Below are 19,159 nucleotides of genomic sequence, written 5' to 3'. Positions count from 1 at the left end.
CAATTAAATAAAATTAAAGCGTCAGTGAAATCAAATACTGAAATTTAATTTTCAACGGTCGATAACAATTGCATTCGATTACACCCGTTAAAAAGTTGGTAGATTTCAGTATTAAATGCCATTTCTGGTATTTGTGACCGTATCGCGCTTATATCTGTTCCGTAGTTTTTTGCGATTCCTCCGCACGGTCACACTTTACAGTCGGACTAAAAAAATATACAGATCTTTTGTTGTAAGTAAAAAACTCGAAAAGTAAAATAGAAGCCATTTGGCGAAACACGCAGCTACTAAATAGTGCCAAAAAGTAACAAACAAGTGAACCCAGCAAACGGGAGCTCTCCTAATTTTCGCCCCACACTTTTTTTTGTGCGAAGCGAGTGTGAAAGGTACATATATATATATACATATATACGGAAGCAAGGTGTAGCAAAAGACGAAAAAAAGCAGCAGAGCGTGTTTGTGTGTGTGTTGAGTAAAAGAAAGCAGTCGAAAAATGAAACGCATGAAAATGTCACGAAAAGCGAAGAAGCCAAGAGAAACGTATACATGAAAGCGCAAAAACACAAAAGGCGAACATAATATTAATAATTTTTCGAAAGAAGTGCCCATGAGCACCGCTCTCTCGACGTGTGCCTGCGTGTGAGTGTGCGAGTGTGTGTGTGTATGTATGTGAGCGTGCGTTCCGTTTCTATTTTTTTTTTCACCCCATGCGTGTTCTTTTTTTGTTGTGTGTGCGTTTGATTTGCTGAGGAAATGGTGGAAATTCTAGAGAAATGAATACTGGAAAATTGCGATTTATTTTTTGTAGTACATTGCACACACGCACACACCGAAAGGCGAGGAAATTGCGTTACACAAGCACACCCGCTGCCGGCGTCGCTGCCAGCGTCTCTGCCCAGAACCTCCGCTGTGGTGAACAAGTGTACGTGTGTGTGTGAGTGTCGCGTGTCTCTCTGCGCGGGTATGTGTGCCTGTGTGTGTGGGTGTGCGTGCTTCAATAATCTAATAAATTTTTTTTTCGAGTGTTGCAAGCCAGCGAATTGAAATAAAATAACAAATGAAACCAAAGTAACAAGAAAGTAAATAAAGAAATTGTTGCAGAAAGCAAACAAACACACACGCGAAAAACGAATCGAAACGAAAACGAACAAAACTGCAGCCAAAGTGCGCCTCTACGCCTGCGTCGACGTCGACTGCGCACAGTGGAACAGAATTGCAAGTAAGTGGACCACAAGTAAACCGTCCCCGTTCCCCATTTTCGCATAGTTTTGTTTCTAAAAACGTTAAAAGTCCGTAATACTAGGGCAAATAAGTATAGCTACAGTACGGCCCCGACAGTGGACAGTTCTACATGAAATTACCCACATTAAAACATTTAGATGTTTGATAGATTAGCTTGAAGTACATTATAGTACATATGTTTTATTCGCAACTGAAGACTGACAACACGTCCCCTTCCCTTATCACTGTGCGAATATATCCCCTTCCCTTATCACTGTGCGGATATAGGGGATATATTCGCACAGTGATAAGGGAAGGGTGGGTAGCTTATGCACTGCTAGAGATCTGTGCAATATAAGTGCGTCAAGTGGTTTGTCGGTGGATCGGTGTGACATTACTCATCCGAACGATAATTGATTGAGCAGTGAAAGATATGCACGTAGCAACACGTTTTCGCCACATCTCAGTTAATATTCTATCTTTAATCCTGCCATACTAGGCATGTCACTGACAGTTGACATGCTGCATGCGGCATGTGGCATGCGGCCGAGTGGAGTGGCTTACACATTGCGCAGTGCATCTGACGGTGTCCCCACTGTGTTTGTTTTTGACACGACGCACTGTGCCCGAGAGTCGCGGCGTCTATAGCGTCTATGGCGACGTTTCCATGAAATTAGCAGTCTGCCCTGCCTGCCGGTCAAAGGAATTTAAATTAAATAAGACGAAATTGGTGCGAAAACTCTTTGTGTGTGGCGTTGCCTCCTCTTCTTCTACTGCTTGTTGTTGTTTTTGTTGTTGTTGTTGATATGGTTGTTGTGATTGTTGTGGGCTCGGATCGCATATCATTATTTTGACTGCAAAGTGCAACGTTTGCACTGCAAGTGACATTGAAAATGACGAAAGCAAGTAAACAGCGAAACACCGAAACACACATGCGTGAGATCTGCGATCTGGTCTATTGTTCGCTCTATTTTCTTGACTGTCTTCCAAAAGACAGTCAACATTCGGCAAAGGTCACACTTTGCAGTTCACAAAACAAGTGTAAAATATCAATAACATTCTGGATAGCCAATTTGACAATCAATTCATTTTATTCCTGATCTACTTAATAGTGAGCACTATTATTATTAGCCCGTTTTGTGGCGCAGTGTTTTTGAGGTTTCGCTGTAGGGAAAAATGCCTTCGCAATAAATGTCAGGCTGCACGGTGCAAGGGTGGGCCTAGAACGAGAGAGAGGCAGCACGTATGAGAGATAGAGCGAGAGAGAGAGACGCTGCACGCTATGCGAGGGCACGAGATCCGCCCACTCCCACCCCCACCCCTCCTTTGCCGCCCAGGCAAAGGCACATGCACACCAACGCCCACGAACCTTGCAGGGGCACGCAAACTAGTGCACATCCATGCCAGAGTTGTCAACTTCCTGTCCACGTGCCCCACTCTCGCCTGGCAACTGAACTCCTCCCACGTGAGCGAAACACGATTGCGGAAAAGTGCAGGGAAACAAACACACGGAGCGACAAATGAAAGAATTTTCAAGTCGCACTTTTTCGTGGCCCAGCTGTTTCCCTGCCACACACACCTTGTGTTGCGGTGGCAACACTTGTGCAATGTGGTACTGTGTGTGCGTGTGTCTGTACGTGACGATGTCCTTCGCCTGCGCGTGACATTCCGATACTTTGTACACAGTATGCACGCGGCACAAACGTCTTATCGATTATTCCATTAGTCATCGTCTTCTTTTTGGAAACAACTCAACTGGCCGCTTGGAGAGTTAAAACATCATACTGTCACTTAAAATGCAGGCACTATTAAATGTTGCCTTCCCATCGAAATGATCGTTTTTGATTAAAACGATTAGAATCGAAAGCGCGAGCAGAATATTAAGTTGATGTGCTTATTAACCTGTATTTGGTGTTGGTTTTGCGGTCATTTTTACCCACTGCTTGCCATAAAAACGCAGCTACAGGATTTAAATGAGCCATAGCTGGTGTTTGGCAAAGTTAACTTATTTCTGCAATAGTGGACACAGCTTTTTGGCGCGAAGGAGGCAGGGCTGACATCATTTTGCAGTCGGTTATCGATTGCAGTGGGATTGTGGCTTTGACAGGCAGTGTTGTAAAGCGGCGTGGCAGCAGCACTAGTTGCGTAGCGTCTCAGTAGCTGCGCGGTCGACTTCGCCTGCGACGGCGACGTCCTTGCTGCGCTCCTGTAACTGCTCTCTCTCTGTATTTCTCTCGCTCTCTCTTTGCCAGGCATTTCTGGGCATTTTCCCCGGACTCTCTCTCAGTTTTCCTCTGCCTTTCCTGTGTGGTTCGTCAGTCGAGTTCTGCCAGCAGCGGGCTCAAAATCAATGCAAATTTTCGCGCCGCCGTTTTCCACGCTTTTCACAATTATGCTCGCTTCCCAGCCGAGCGGTTTGACTTACTTTACTTTCAAATACTTATTTTAGTTGCAGAAACTGGTTTATAGTGGTAAAAATCAGCTGATTACCATTACGTAATTACGTGTGTGTGGGTGTGTGTGTGTGTCACGTGCGTTGCTCTCCCAAGCGTGTTCAAGTGTGTGTGTGCGCGGGTGCTGCATTTTCTCCATTTCATTTAGCCGGCAGCCGAATACTTGGAAGTGGAAAACCCCCTTTTTTTTATTTTTCTTTGAGTGCGTTATGCTTTTCCTACTACGTCATTGAAAATGTGTCTCCACAACTGCAAAGGACGTAAGTTGCGTAGCGGAATATTTACTCCATAAGCAGGACTTTCAGTTCACTTAAAGGTGTTAAAGGCAAAATCCCCCTTAGAGTAATCTATTAGCACTTTTCGCTATCTGTTGATACCATCGAACTGGAAGTGTCTTATTGTTCTTGTTATTGTTTTCAAATTATTTCGAAACAATGGATTGAAGTGCAAAATAGGGAAAAGATTTTAAACTCTCCACACAGGCACATATGTACGCTTTTGCGTAGAAACGATAAGATTATGATTGGGTTCTTTGTTGCCCGATTCCATATATATGAAAGTACAATGTGTATATCATTATTTGATATTGTTACTGGGTTCAGGGTTCTGCCATTGATACTGGCTAAAGGGAGGCAATATATAGAAATGACTGTAGCATAATTGCGCCGACAGGTATTACAAATGCGAATGGGTAGATCAGGCAGTCAGTCGATCAGTTGATCATTGGATAGACGAACTAGAAATACTCTTTAACAACTATGTATGCTTGAAGTGGTCAGTTCCCACAGGGCACACAAGTTTCTTGAAATAAGTACTTATATAGTTGGAAAGTGCTCAGAAACAAGTGCTAGTCACACAAACAAACCAATTAAATATTCCCTTCAAATGTGAGAGCATATTCATTCACTTTCGAACTAAATAAGTGAAAGAAAATCGATTTTGCGTGTTCCAAAAATGGGGTTTCCCCTTTGAACGGAAGAACAATAACTTAACCTGCATATTTGGGTGGCTAAAAAATGTGAAAAACCAACTGGGGGAAAATGGAAAGAAACCACCAATGGCAATTTATACGCTCGATTCGAACGTTTCTTTGGTTGTGTGTGGCGCGTGTATCAATAAATAAAATCAACTAAAAATACGTGTGAAAAGCACGCGAAAATAGCCGGCAATCAGCAAATGAAAAGGAAAATGAAAAGGCAAATGGCTAAAGGAGAAAAGAGAAGGCGCACGGATAAGCGGTAGGCAGCGGGAAAATTATGACGCGTTCGCGACTTTTGCGCGAAGGCGTTTGGACCCAGCGAACCCCGCCCCTTTTGCCAAAAATAATCGCCATCGGCGGCGACACTTTCTTTCTTTCTTTCTGCGAAACTCACGAATGCAGGCGAAAATAAAAAACACAGATCGTTGCGAAAAGGGTAAGGAAAAGTCGTCTGCACGCAGAGCTTCATTTCAAATTCAATTAAGGGACATCAAGGCAGTTATTGAACTGCCAATATAGTTAAACGGCTTTGGGAAATCGAATCCGGTCGAAAAACATCCATGCAAAGCACTGCCAGAAAAATTCTACACAATTTGTGGCAATTAATTATCAACAGAGATGTTGAGCTGCAGAGCTGTAGCATATTAATTTGATGTGCTGATTTAGTCGCCAGATTAACATGAGAAAAGTGAAACATTCGAGGAAGAGGTGGCCTTCGTCACCAGCTCACATCTCACTGCGCCATTCCGCCCCCGCATTCAATACCCCCACCCACCCCCTTGTCGTCCGTCTTCTGGTGCTGCCAAAATGTTTGCCTTGACGCTTTTAACCTTGATGGATTTGCTTTTGTAGGCGGTGGGTGGTGTTTGGGGGGTGTGTGGGTGGTGCAGAAGTGTTTGCTGCCAGAATGCCATAGCATACTTTCTAGAGTGCGGCCACAAACACACACAACAACAGACACACAGGCACACACACACACACCCGCAAACATGACACCCCTCTCGGGTGTGCATTGATTTTTCTGTTCTCCTTACTTTCCGTACATTTCCTTGATTTTGTTGTGTATTTAGTCATCTTTTTTTTGGGTTGCCAGGCAGCCGCAATGCTCACAAAAGGGTCCTCCTCTGCCCTCTGACCCCTCGGATCGATAATTTAGCATCATTGAGTGAAATACAGATGGCGATGGCGATGACGCTATAATTCCTTTGATATTTACACTTACAAAAGCACTGGCACTTTGCGCTTGTATGCCGCTCATCATCAGCTGCACATTTGGTGTTCGTGTTATTGGGCTTATTAAAGATGTTTCATGTTTGTGCACCCTCAGCCCTTTTTGGTTCAGCATTAATTACGCGAATTGACTTAGGCCGAACACGCAATTCGCAGGGGTCAGATCCAAGTGACCTTCGCCCCCCTCTGGCGCGACTAACTAACTGTTTGCTACGATTTTGGCCAAGTCAGTCGAGTGAGCTAATTGAATGAATGGAAATGAGATTGCGACTCACACAAATGTGAAAAGCCTGCGGTGGCTGGTGGAGCACGGTGGAAGGGCGGGGTAGGGGGGAAATTGGAGAACCTCTTCGACGCTGCGGCGTTTGGTTTTGTGGGTCAAATGGCGCGGCAGTCGCATGACGACAGCCACGAAAATGAAACCTACGATGCGTCCTTGTTGTCATCGCCACAGTCATCGTCGGTGTGTCGCCACTCTCTCCACTTCCCTCTCTCTCTCCTTCTCTCTCTGCGCCGCCCTTTGACCCCCTTCCATAGCCAACCTCCCCGCCCTGCAATTGGGCTCCTGCTATTTACACTTTGGGCCTATTATTTATGCCCTTTGCGCGAGCCACTTGCATTTTTAACGACGACCTTTGCGGCCCATAAGGTAACTATTTTCCATTTCCATTGGAAAGCGATTAGAAAACTCATTTTCATTCTCACACAGAAGAATCCCTCCTTTGGCTGCCCCGAAGTCTACTTACTTTGCTGTCCTTTGTTGTACTTGAATTTATTGCATGCAGTTTGCTCGCTCGCGTGGTGGAAAGTCATAAATTGGAGTCTCTCCCCCACCCCCTACCGCCACCGACTCCCCAACCCCGCCCCTCTACGCCGCCCTTGCCGTTGATCTATTTCAAATTAAATGGTGTCATTGTCAGGCGGGCAGTCTCTTTCTCTCTCCGTCTCTCCCTTTTCCTCGTCCTTTTTCCCCAGCTGCAGGACACTTTGTCGAATGTCTCGAGAGAGGGGGGAGGGGAGGTGTGGTGTGCTATTGGATTTGGGCTGCTCAGACCTGCAGCTATATACCATACCATACCATACCATACCATACCATACCATACCATACCATACCATACCATACCATACCATACCATACCATACCATACTAGCGTGGCCTATTTGTGCGACAGGATTACATTAGGGAAACCCATTTGGGGAAATGCGAGGAAAAGCGTATGCCACTTGTTGGCATGGACCTGCTTAAATAGAGCAGAGTTTTCAATCAGATCGGTTCAGATTGCAGTTTGTGAGTTTGTGCGGGACAGTGGCCAGGTCACTCCAAGTGGGTCAATCAGTGGCGGCCACGCCCTAACCTTTGCCCTCCCCATCCCCCTGCCCATCTGACTAAGGCAACCCCAAAGGGAGACCAGTTTGCTGCTTGGCTTTTAGAAGTTTTCTTGCTTTTCTTCTGGCCAGCCGGCTGTTGCAGCTTTGATTAACATCTGTTTGCAAATTGCGGGGCAATTTATTTTGTTGACACCGTGTGGAAGGGGGAGGGGTGGGGCAGGGTGGGTGCTATTTGTTAGTTAGCCACTTTGCCTCACCGATTTGCTTGCAATTTACAACACAACTAACTGCCAATTTCTCTTTCTTTTGTTTCAGACTGCAGTGGCGGCCGTCTCTTTCTCGCACCTCGTTGAAGAGCTGCCAATGGGAAAAGGAGCGGATTTTCCGACTTCAAGTGGACTGAGAACTTTGTGTATTTAAAAACAACATACAAAATAAACTGAAAACAAACAAAAGAACAAAAGCTGTTGTGCAACTATGAGAAAGTCAAACAAAATTAAACGAAAAACCGCGAATTCGGGCGAAATGCATATGTGTGTGTGTGAATGAATCGGTAAAATACAACAACAACAAATCCCCCACCAAAAACATTCAAAAACAAAACGGAAAACGCGAAAGATCAGGATAATTAACCTATTAACCCATCCGCATAAATTAAGAATTTGAATTATTTGCAATAAGATTTTGTTGAGTGATATATATATTTATTTATTTTTTTGGTTTTTCTGAAGCATTGTATGGAATATCTTGCTAATTAAATAATAATTTGAATAATTGCAGCCAATGAACAGTTACAATTGCTGAACCGTTGACGAGTTTGTGTGCTTGAAAAGAAAACCGGAAATACAGAACTAAAGTTGATTTCATTGCAAAAATACTCAAACAACACTGCTGCATGCCAATGGCCTTGCAGTGCAGTAAAAAAACGCAGCAGCCGAAGAAGAAGCTGTAAAACGTGGTTTTTTTGACATACTCGTTTTTTTTGTAGTGGCAATAAAAACCGAAAACGCAGCAAACCAACAACAACATCACGACCACAGCCACGAGCAAACGCCAATCGAAGCTAGCCAGCTACTAATTAGTTGACTTAAACAATTCAGAACCAAGCAGAAGCCAGGCGCAAACGAAAGGGGTTAAGTCCAAACAAGGAGCACCTGAAGCAAAGCAGCAGCAACCGAGCAGCAGAGGCATCACAGGCGTTACGATGAGTGGTCGTCCAAGAACTTCCTCCTTCGCCGAGGGCAACAAACAGTCGCCGAGTTTGGTGCTTGGCGGCGTAAAAACATGCAGTAAGTATAGATCCATCCCCCACTTCAAACTCGTACCTTCAAACCTCGAAGGATCCAAATTCCTAGGGTATGTTGATCCAATTTTAAACAGCCTAAGCGAATTAGATGTTTGTTACTACGGTGTAGGACTAGCGCGCGTACTGCTTGGGAATTATTAGAGCTCACAGCAGTAGCAGCCACAGTAACAGTGGCACCGTGATAACCGAAATCGAACATTGACCCTATACTATTCTCGCATTTAGGGTTAAATTTAAATGATATATCAACTATTAAATCGAACAGCTTAAGATGCACTTATATAGTTAATCTGGAATGTTTTTTTTTTTTTTTTTTTTTTTGTTAAGAAAGTTCTTTCTTTTTGTGCTGCTGTTTCACTGTTTCAGAAAACAGGAAACATGTTTATTTCAGCAAATTAATTAAGCGGCCTGTTACCGTAAAGTGAAATGAAAGCTTAATTGAGTTGCTTTATTTGTTAGATTTTGTGTTCTTGGGTAATTGAATTTTATTACTCAGCTGTTTTGGGCACACGGCTGTTTTTAGCAGTGCTCGATACGGGAAAAATGCCATCGTATTATCAGTGCTTACCCCGCCCTCCCCCCTTTCATCGCTTTTGCTACCACCTGTGTTAAATGTTAAAAGCTTAATTCTTAACAGCGGCTGCTTAGCAGAATCCTCTCTCTCTCTGCTCGTTCCATTTGCTCGCACTCATTTACTCTGCCGCTCTCTTGTGCTCTTCTTCTTCGCCAGTCAATCGATAAATATGTCCAAGTATTCGCCGTCGCCGCTCTTTCTCTCACTGCCGCTCTCTCTCTCACTCGCTTGCTCCCTCTGCCTCTTTTTCGCCGCATTTGCTGCGCTCGACTTTTGCGCTGGTATGCGTGTCTGCTGTTTTCTGTTTAATTCGCCTTTTTTTTTTGCTTGGATTCCGCTGCGAAAACGGCAAATTTTTAGTAGCACGAAATTCGTGGCGAGAAGAACGCTGAAATCGAAAAAACGCGCGCCACAAATTAAAGTTAAAAGTTAAAAAACAATAAGAAGTAAAACGTTTGAATTTGCCGCTGTTGCCGCGCTGCCTGCGTCGCTGCCCCCCGCTGCGCTGACGCTGCTGCGAATTTAGTTTCAATCGAGATTCACTCGCTGCAAGTTCGAGTTCTCTGCTCTGCTCTTCGCTTCGCATTTGATACCCGAGTTTGCACTAAATAAAGCAGGAAAAAGCGCTGAAAAAAACACGAAAAACGCGGAGAAAGAAGCAGAAGTATAGAACCTCGAAAACGCCGCTGAAAAGGCAAAAAACGCGACGAAACTAAGCCAAAAAAGCAAAAACAAAATCAAACCAACGTCACTTTAATTTTGTTCTGTGCCCCCGTGTGTGTGTTTTTGTGTGTGTGTGCGCGCGAGTGTGTATGTGTGTCAGTGCCCGTGCGTGTGTGTATCGGTAGCTGCTGCGCTGCAGTCGACAGCGCGGCGACTGCTACGCCGATAGCGCTGCAGAAGTTTTCGCCAGCAGAGAAACAGAAATAACAAAAGGAAGTGGCTGAGGAAAAGAAGGTCAACAGTTGAAAACTTCAACCGAAAACCCCATAAACCCACCAACCGACCTACCGACCGACCACCCAGCCACCCACACTCTCTTCGCTGCTCTCGGCGACCGCGGTAGCGATAGCGGCGTCGACGTCGACGTCCAGCGCTTTTCGCTTCTCCCGTTCTTTGCCTCGCCGCGCCTCGCCTCGCTTTTCTTCTCTTCACTTCACTTCACCTCGATTCAACAGCGCTTTTCCGCTCGCCAACCTCATCGAGCATGTTGATCAACCGCGGCTCCCTACTCGAAGGTAAATTCCCAACAACAAAAATAATAATAATAATACCAACAGTTGCAGCAGCATCAAAAACAACACGTAAAATAAACAACAAATTGCGGGGAAATCGGGGAAAATCACACATTTCTACGGTGCACTTTGACCCCAATTACCCCAGCAGTTTCCCAATTGCCAATGGTTTCTGTAGAAAATTAAGCCAACAGATTGAAATCCAATAGCATCATTTTTTTTGCGCTGTTTAAATGGGTAAACCAAATCGCAATTGTTGGGCTTGCAAAGTGAATCACATTTTACGAATTAATCAAGGTGAAAGCCATCATCTCATCAGCGCTTGGCATTGCAATTTGCAAACGAAATGAAATGATTGCGCGCCATTCCGAATCCATTTTCATTTTCACACCGCTTTCCGACTACTTGCGATGCATTTCCAGCTGTCTCGCGTCGCTCTGCACCACCCAACCAACCAAACATTCACCCACCCACCTACTCAATTAATTTCGATTCATAATTCGATTCAGCTGCGTTGTAGAACAGGCGCTTTTTTGTGCACCTCACATGCACCTGCACCTGCAGCTGCCTCCGAGTTTATGCGGCCTATTACGTTTATGCGGCGGGAAGATCGCGAGTTTTGACATTGACTAACCTACACGAACTGCAATCGTAGCCCCCCTTCCCTCCTTCGCGTGCTTCCTTGCCGCACGAAAGGAGTAACCCCTCTCCCGATTCGATTTCCATTCCGATTTGTGCGTCAACTACGCAGCTGTAGTCGCCGCTCTCCGCGTCAGCGCTGCGTCATCGACGTCACTCCAACGTAAACAAGATAATGACCTACATAGTGGGTGGGTGGGGTGGTCTGGTGTGGTGTGCTGTGCGTTTGTTGTGCGGCTGGAGGTGGTAGTGTTTGTGGGGGTGGTGCACCCTGCATACCAGCGATCTGTGTTACTGCTGCTCGTTCTCTCATAAATATTTATGCCATTCCGAAGGAACACTGCAATTGTAGCCGCCACCTTTTTGCTATTTTTATTTTCTTTAATTTGTACATTTTATTTCTCTTTGTTTGTGATTCTGAGCATGTGCTTGTGTCCTGCGATCGGCGACCCCCAAATGCGTTTTTCTGTTTTTAAATTGCGTGCACTTGGCGCTGCTCCAAATCCGCCATCCATAATTTATCAATGTTGTTTATAATTGCAGAAAAGCGAATTAAATAAGTCTGTAATTTCGGGCACAAAATTCCTATCGATCGATCAAATTAACAAAAACAAATCTAGCAAGGGCACAGATCTCTGCGATACTTTGGCTAGTATCTAAAATACTTTTCTCAATTAGCTGTGTTGCTAAGGCGATTGTCATTTAATGTCAAAATTCTGTTCTGCTTTAAATGCCAAAATTTTGTTCCAAATCTTTCGTCAAATATTCGTATAAACCAACCTCAAGGACACTCCACCACCTACCTATTAGCCATAAACGAAGTGCGATTTTCGCGAAACAGTCAAGACCAGTAGTACAAGTCTCTAGAATCAGCAACCATATCGGCCAAGAAGGCAACTAAACAGGGCCCGAATCGCGATGTAAAACTGAAGAGCACTGCCATCGAGGCGCCCCCCAAACCCCCGCCGGACAAGCATCTGGAGCGCCAGTTTGTCCAGTCGGTGAATAGTTAGTGTCCCAAATGCCCGAGTGGGTCGCTTCATCCAGCTGAAGTTAGGCGAACACCCTTTGATATCTGTACTAATAATATCTTTTCTCTTCCTCTTTTCTTTCCAGGTAAGTTGACTATCATTTTACCAAACCTTTAGACGGGTAACCGGGTAAATGGGTAAGCAAAAGTCTCCCCCATAAAAGTCTATATATGTATTAATAACGGCTACAAAGCATATCCAAACACAGTTCTATGCGTGTTTTAGTTAATATAAGTACCTAGAATAGAACACAAAATGTATTTATGCAAAATTAAGATCTAGTGTTGCCCAATTAGGAATCGGTTAAGTTATGAGTGATTATTATCTATGAAATACAGAATTTAAGATTCTCATTTTGGCAAGCATTGATACGCTAATCCAAATAAACAATTTCGTTCGTTGAAAAAAAAAAAAGGCGAGAATTGAAGGCTGTGGCCTTGGGACTTGCATACTTTTGGGCGGCGCTGGTTAATCAACCGGCTGCATTTTTTGTTGCTTTGCAATTAGCGGTGCTTAAAAGACCTCGACACCCACCCACCTCCCACATTCCCCATCCACTGTATTTTCCACTCTTTCACTCCTCTGCTGCTTTGTTGTGTTGAATCATCGGCACGCGCGCTCTCATTTCTGCCTCTTTCTTTATATCTTTCTCGGTTACCTAATTTTTGCATAAGTCGCCGACACATGAGAAATTCCGGCGCAGCGCACTAACAAATACACATACAAATGCACTCACACACATGCAGCTAGCACACTCACGCACCGCATGCAAATTAGCTGTACGCTGACTAGAAATTCTTTTGCGCGCGCGCTCTCTTTCCCGCCTCTCTCGCTCCCCAATTTCCCCACGCTCTCCCCCGCTCACTCTCTGCGCCTCTCGCCGCGGATCGTCTCCATGTGACGATCAATTTCAGCGCACATTGGGCCAAATATGTGGAGCAAGCTGCCAACGTTGCTGCTTTGGTGTGGAAAAGTATAAATACTTGTTTTATTTATTTGCTTTCCATGAGAGAAGCAAAGCATAGCTTTTGGGCCACTGTGCAACGTTCAATGCTCCTGTACAGATGCGGTCAGTCAGATAGGATGCTTTCCAAAATGTGAAATACAAGTTATTTCATGAAAGTGCTTTCATGGCCACATTTTAAAACTAGTCTTTTTGGCTTATCAAGATTACCACTTAGTTGTGCGAAAATGGGGTTAGTTGTGTGGTCCTTCCGTTGCGAGCGCTGCTGTGCTGGTGGACGCCGGCGCAGGCGCTGCTGCGCTGCCGGCGTCGCTGTCGGCTGATGTGAATGTGATGTAGATGCCCATGCTTCGACTCGCTCACTCGCGTTGAATCCATCGAGCAGGCGCGTCGTTCTCTCCTCTCGTTCCGCCGCGTTCCATTCAGCCATTCCGCGACTCTATTTGTTGTTTGCTGTTGTTTTTGTTTTTGTAGCTTTATCAGCGACAAAAAAACGAAACAAATATAAATACAAATTACAACGGCGAAACAAAAAGTGAAGCAAATTCGTGACGCGCCTGATTACTTCTTTATTTTTTGTGTCAACAGTGTGTGCATTGTAATGTGTCCAAAAGAAAACCAACAAAAAAGAAATAATAATAAATAGCAACTAGTCGAATTCAATATGCATTGAAATCTAATTAGTTGCCGCATTGTTGTTTTTGCCGCCTGACACTATTAGAAAATCACAAAAAATAGAAATCACTATCAGCATTAGTCTAAAGTGGCCAATGAAATGGAGTTTATTTCACAGCGTTGTGAAATATGCTCTAACTTTAACTTTGCCCCCCAAAAAAAAAAACGCACACTCACTGCCAAAGTGTTTATGTTTCTTATTTATACTTGGGGGGGGAGATATATTTTTAGTAAGGCGAATGTTCTAGAAAGCTCTCTAAAGTACCTCATTTTGTGTGCTAGCGAATCTAACGCACACTAGTTTTGTATATGGAAATGTTGAAATGTTGGAATGTACATGTATCCGCGATTTGAGTGCAGCTTCACTACCAATTTCAAGAAGTGCCAAAAAATTCATCAATGGAAAAGTTTTTGCAATCCCTCTGTCTCGCTCACTTGCTGGCCCCCCTCTCTTTTCCTTGCTAGGCGCACAACAAGTGGCAAAGCGAAGCGGCGTCGTCTTCAAACCAGTTTTACTGTATCGTTGTTGTTGCTGCTTCAGCGTACACGTACAAAAATAATGCAGTCAATAGATCTTTCATAGATGTAAATAATAATATAAAAATAATTTGTATAATGGAGAATATTAAATGGAAATCTTTGTTCTATATTTGATTCTATACCATAATTGTTCTCTGTGTAGCTTTGCGGCTGCTGCGTCTCCGCGATAATTGGTGCGGTGAACTCCCTCTTCCCTCCTCGCCCAAACTCCATCTACCGTTCCGCCGATCAGTATTTGCTTTTATGGGCACAAGTTCTTCAATGAGTGGTCACAGCATTTGGGTGAGACGCAGCATTGGAGGGAAAAGGGGAGGGGGGTGAGACGCTGCGGTACGTGTATGCAATTCCTTATTGGCGACAATGTTGAAACAGGCGCACACTGTTTGAAGGAAAACACCGGCGATCAACAAACCAATAGCTTTAAAGTACTGATTGGATTCTAATTAGATTTCCAAGAAGTGGAGTGCTGGAAACCCAATTGTTCCCCGAAAAGTGAATCGGGGAACAGGGAATCCCCCGCAATGGTATTCCAGACTCGCAAGTCCAAGATTTTCAAAATAGATGGTGTAGATAGTAGTGCCTATTGGTGTGACCGCTGGTGTTCATGGTGGCTTGGGCCAAAAGTGAATTATTCATGTTGTTGCTGCTGTCGCTCTGCCAGTGGAAAATTCCCAAAAAAAATTCGCATGAACTGCGCCGGCTGCTCCTCCGCTCCTCCTCCTTCCACTCGTTCTTCTTCTTCTTTGAGTGCCCCCCAAAGGCAAAAAGTCGGAGTCGAAGTTACTTGGTGTGTGCGTGTGTTAGTTGTTGTTGTTGCGTTTTGCCCACTCATTCGCCTCGTTTTTTTATTTTCTTTTCTTGTCTTTAACATTTTTTCTTTTTATAAAAATAGCACAGACGAAGAAATATTTGCACACATACGATACACCACGCACACACGTGTGTGTGTGTTGTAGCATTTGCTAATTTTCTTCGTTTGTTTCGCTTGGCGTTTTCTGTTTGTTGATTCGCCTATGGCTTCCCCCACCACGCCGACCACCCCCTCCACTCCCCTTTTCAACTCACTCTCTGCCACTTTTGTATTTTAATGCCAACAATTTGTATATTTAGCGTGGCGATCACTTTTCTCTCTTAACCCCAACTTTCTCACCCTCACCCTCTCTCTTTTGACGCTCTTTCTCCTCCTCGTCCCCCTTCCCCCACCCCCACCAGGCCTTAAATGTGTCAATGGTTCAAGGCGGACGAACGGATAATCAAAGAAGAATTAACACGGAGCTTTCCACACTGAAAAGCTTCTCAATTGGAGCTTTGCTTTCGTTAGACTTTTTTCGGGGGCCAAAACTGCATGACGTGCCGCCAAAATCAACAAACACATTATTATATCGCACTTTGTGTATATACATATATACTTCCACACTTGTTGTTTCCATCCCATGTTTTTCACCAGTTTTGTGAACAATTTGGTTTGCGAAATCTAAGGAATTGCTTTTCCTTATGCATTTCGAATGTCAAAGGGGCTCGCTTGTATAGGAGTTATTTGCCCATTCTATCGTATCCACTTCCAGCGCGGTTACACCTCTTATGAAGTATCTTTGATTTCCACCCATATGTATCTGCATCTGTAATTTGATGCGCAGCCAGTTGACTTTGTTTCACTGCAGCCACGCGTTCCCCATCGATCTGATCTGAAATGATCCTTTTATAAATATTTGCACGTCTCGATTTACATTTCTGCTTGTTGTTTTTGTATTTATGGCATTTTTGTATTTATCGCTAACGATGACGCGCTTAATACGACCAAAAGTCGAAATGTTATGGCCCCCCTCCGATTTCTCACGCCCATTTTTGGAGGTGAATCGGAGCTTTGGCATTTTTGGTAACCAGAAATGTTGTCGCCACTGCAAACACGAACAAAATATACATAATAAAATGCGGAATCCGGTGCAACCTTACTCAAAAGTCGCTAATGCGAATAGAGTGCGTTTCGTTATGCACTTCCGGTTATAAAATATGTGTTTCCATATATAATAAGCGATATAACTAAGCTATTGCTCTATGAACCAAAGATGGGAATACTTTGGTTGCTAGTTTCGTTGTTTAACAAAAATAGTTATGAATATGAATAGTTAATTGTTAATTAATCAATTGTTTGGTTACGATGGGCAATGAACTTTTGTCAATAAAGACGCATACATGGGCACAAAGGATCCTGCTGACGTAGTCGCATTCTTGTTATCGATCAATTAACGTTTTTCACTTCGATTTGCAATAAAGTAATTCGTACAAAATAATGACAAGGCAGGACGGGATGGTACGTTATCGAGGCAGGGGAAGGGAATGGGAATATGAGTAAAAATAAAGTTAACGATATGCCAGTAAACAATGTGGGTTGGACACAAGCTGTCCAAGAAGCCACTCGATGCGTCGACTTGGGCTATAAAAGTTCGATAACAGTTTTCACAGCACGCGTTGTTCCATTCCGTTTCGTTCCATTCGAAAATGGCCTTTTCTTTTTGTTGGCTCAATTAATTAACTTATTTTTTTTATGGCACACAATTCCATTAAATGCTTGTTGTCCGTTGATTGGATTGTGGGGATTGTGTGTGAAGCATACAAATCTATTGGGGCATGTGGCCACCATCATGCTGGCACTAAAATTGTACCTATTAGCTGCGCGCAACTTTAAGAATTGTTTTGGATTTCTTCAGGACTTGCTCTTCCTGTATGGTGGGAATTACGCGTCGTTTGATCAGTGACTGTCATCAGGTTTTGGTTTCGATGGAATTGATTGACAGCAGGTGACAAGTGGAAACTAATCTTTAAATTGAGTTCTAAGTGGAATATTGTCAATTAAGGGGTGTTGGTGCCAGGGGGCTCGAAGCCGCTTTGCTTTGCCTTGCTTGTGCTTTATTGTGCCCGTTTGTGCGGAAACTCGAATAACGCAGCACGAAAAGTGCAATTAATTTATGCGAGAATGTGGAAATGGCGGAAAAGCATTCGTCTTTGTGACGCACCGCTCCTCCTCACATTTATGTATGTGTTTTGCACCAGGTGAATGGGAAAAAGGTCTTTACTTCTATGACTTCGTCACGAATGCGCTTTTAACCTTTGCGGTTTTGATTTGGCTTTGGCCATTTGCTCTTCTTTTGTTGGTGGGCCTTTTGGCGTGTGGTGCGTGGTGTATGTGTTGTGTGGTGTGTGAGTGCGAGGCCAGTAAACCACATATTGAAACCAGTTGTGTGGTGTTCGCAAGTGTTTGCTACTACGCCGCCCACCTGCCCCTTTCCCATCGTTCCCGCCCCCCAAATGGGCAAGGCCGACTATCGACCGCTGGTGGTCGAAGCCGAAGGCTGCGAAGAAAACGCAAACAACGAGCCGTTTAGAAAGTGACCAACTGTTAGTTAAAGTTGTCTGTTGCCTTAATTGATCTGTTGCGTTTATTTCTAGTTTCATTCTGCCGTTTCAGGTTAACGGTCTTGCCTGGCCTTGGCTGTGTTCTATTCCGTTATGACAAAAACGCTCTGGTTGGGTTTTAAACAGCTGAAAACTGGTCATATTTACCAACTGTAATGATTTCGATTTGTATTTTGTTGCGCTTAATTGGTTTCGTTGTGGTTTTAACCTCTGTGTTCCATGCCACTGTTTCGGCCTGAAGCACATTTGGCCTTGACTGTCCGTGCTCCATTCCAATTCTCATTCGTTCCACTTAGCACATCGCCCAGGCGTCAATTAATTGATCAACAGAGGAAACGTTTTGCATCCAAAAATAGACACCAAATATTATCACTTGCCTTTTGTCTATTTTTAATGCAAATTTTGTGGGCAGATAAAATGGGGAGGGAATGGGGATTTGAGGGATGGGGAAAAAAGGACGTTTAATCAGCGGCGCGTGGCGTCTAACGAAATTATCGCATGACCAACTAAATCGGCTGAACCGACCATCCCCTCACCCCCTGCTCATCCAGCGATTACACTGAGATTTTTCGACGCTCGCCAAAACTTTCCAGTCTGCTGCACAACAATGTGAAACGGAACACGAAACGTTCCTCTTCTTGATTCACATATGTATATATCTATCTTGTATATACATATTGACTGACTTGAATACGTATCTACGTATCTTCTGCGTTTCGTTGCGAATCTTTTGGCGCAATTAGCGTGCACAATTAGCACATCTCTAGTACACTCGTAGCGCCGTCCTTTTCCAGCTCGCTTGCGTGCAAATTTAATTAGCGGCCCATGCGCCCGGCCAGAGTGCCAGAAAGAGACGGCAAGAAGGGAAGTACTGCATGAATTATTGGATGGAAATTAAATGGTATCGAGGTGAAGTCTGAGGTCTTTTGTCCACAACTCCCAATTATCGATGAAAAAGAAAGACACACAAATTTTCCACTGTATGACGATCTGCAATTAGCACTTTGGTATTTATGCGCCGAATTCATTTTCCGCCTCGCAAATTTGCCCACGGCAAATATAAACATACTGTATTGGGACTAGCACTTAGCGTGGATCCATCAATAATCCGCTTATCGCTTATCACGTGCTTTCCCAAACGCCCCCGAGTGTCAATTTGAGCTGGCGTTTGGAATTCGCAGTAGTTTTCGACTTTGTCTGACTTTTGTAGGCTCACCACCGGTCGGTCACCCACCGGTGGCGTCTGGTCTGAACCGAATCTGAGGCAACTTGGCCCAACTTGCTTGCCATCTTCCGGTGCACTGGCACTAGCACTAGTACTTGGGTGAAAAGTGGGTCTTGCTGTTTGTCTGTCTGTCTGGGGGAAATCTTATCGCACGCATTTAGAGTTGGGCTCGCCCGCCGTCTGGTGTCATCGAGTGTCCGCGCCAGATACAGATACAATGTGTTTACGTTACGTAGTCAGAGCGTAGATTGGTCAAAAAAAAAAATAAATACTTGAGCTGAATCTTTGTTAAGTATGTTTACCACCCAGAATAGTTTTTCTATCCCATTACTGCGTTTATGCGA

The 19,159-nt window shown here is 44.2% G+C and overlaps 1 protein-coding gene across 5 annotated transcripts in view; it reads left to right on the top strand.

The window, feature by feature from the left end:
- The first annotated feature begins 137 nt into the window (after nucleotides 1-137).
- Nucleotides 138-19,159, top strand: part of LOC120456663 (protein kinase shaggy) — a 45,578-nt gene continuing 26,556 nt past the window's right edge. The window contains exons 1-2 of one of the 5 annotated variants that reach the window (XM_039643601.1): nucleotides 138-232; nucleotides 7,993-8,501. In XM_039643601.1, coding sequence (XP_039499535.1) covers nucleotides 8,417-8,501 — 85 coding nt within the window. In that variant the 5' untranslated portion in view covers nucleotides 138-232; nucleotides 7,993-8,416. Of the gene's footprint in view, nucleotides 387-7,748; nucleotides 7,766-7,992; nucleotides 8,502-9,537; nucleotides 10,331-11,834; nucleotides 11,975-19,159 lie in introns of those variants that run through there. The other 4 variants (XM_039643600.2, XM_044006619.1, XM_039643602.2 and 1 more) reach the window with 4 other exon arrangements.

Source organism: Drosophila santomea, chromosome X, assembly GCF_016746245.2.
Source record: "Drosophila santomea strain STO CAGO 1482 chromosome X, Prin_Dsan_1.1, whole genome shotgun sequence".
Taxonomy (NCBI): Eukaryota; Metazoa; Arthropoda; class Insecta; order Diptera; family Drosophilidae; genus Drosophila; species Drosophila santomea.
This window is presented reverse-complemented; position numbering and strand designations above follow the sequence as displayed.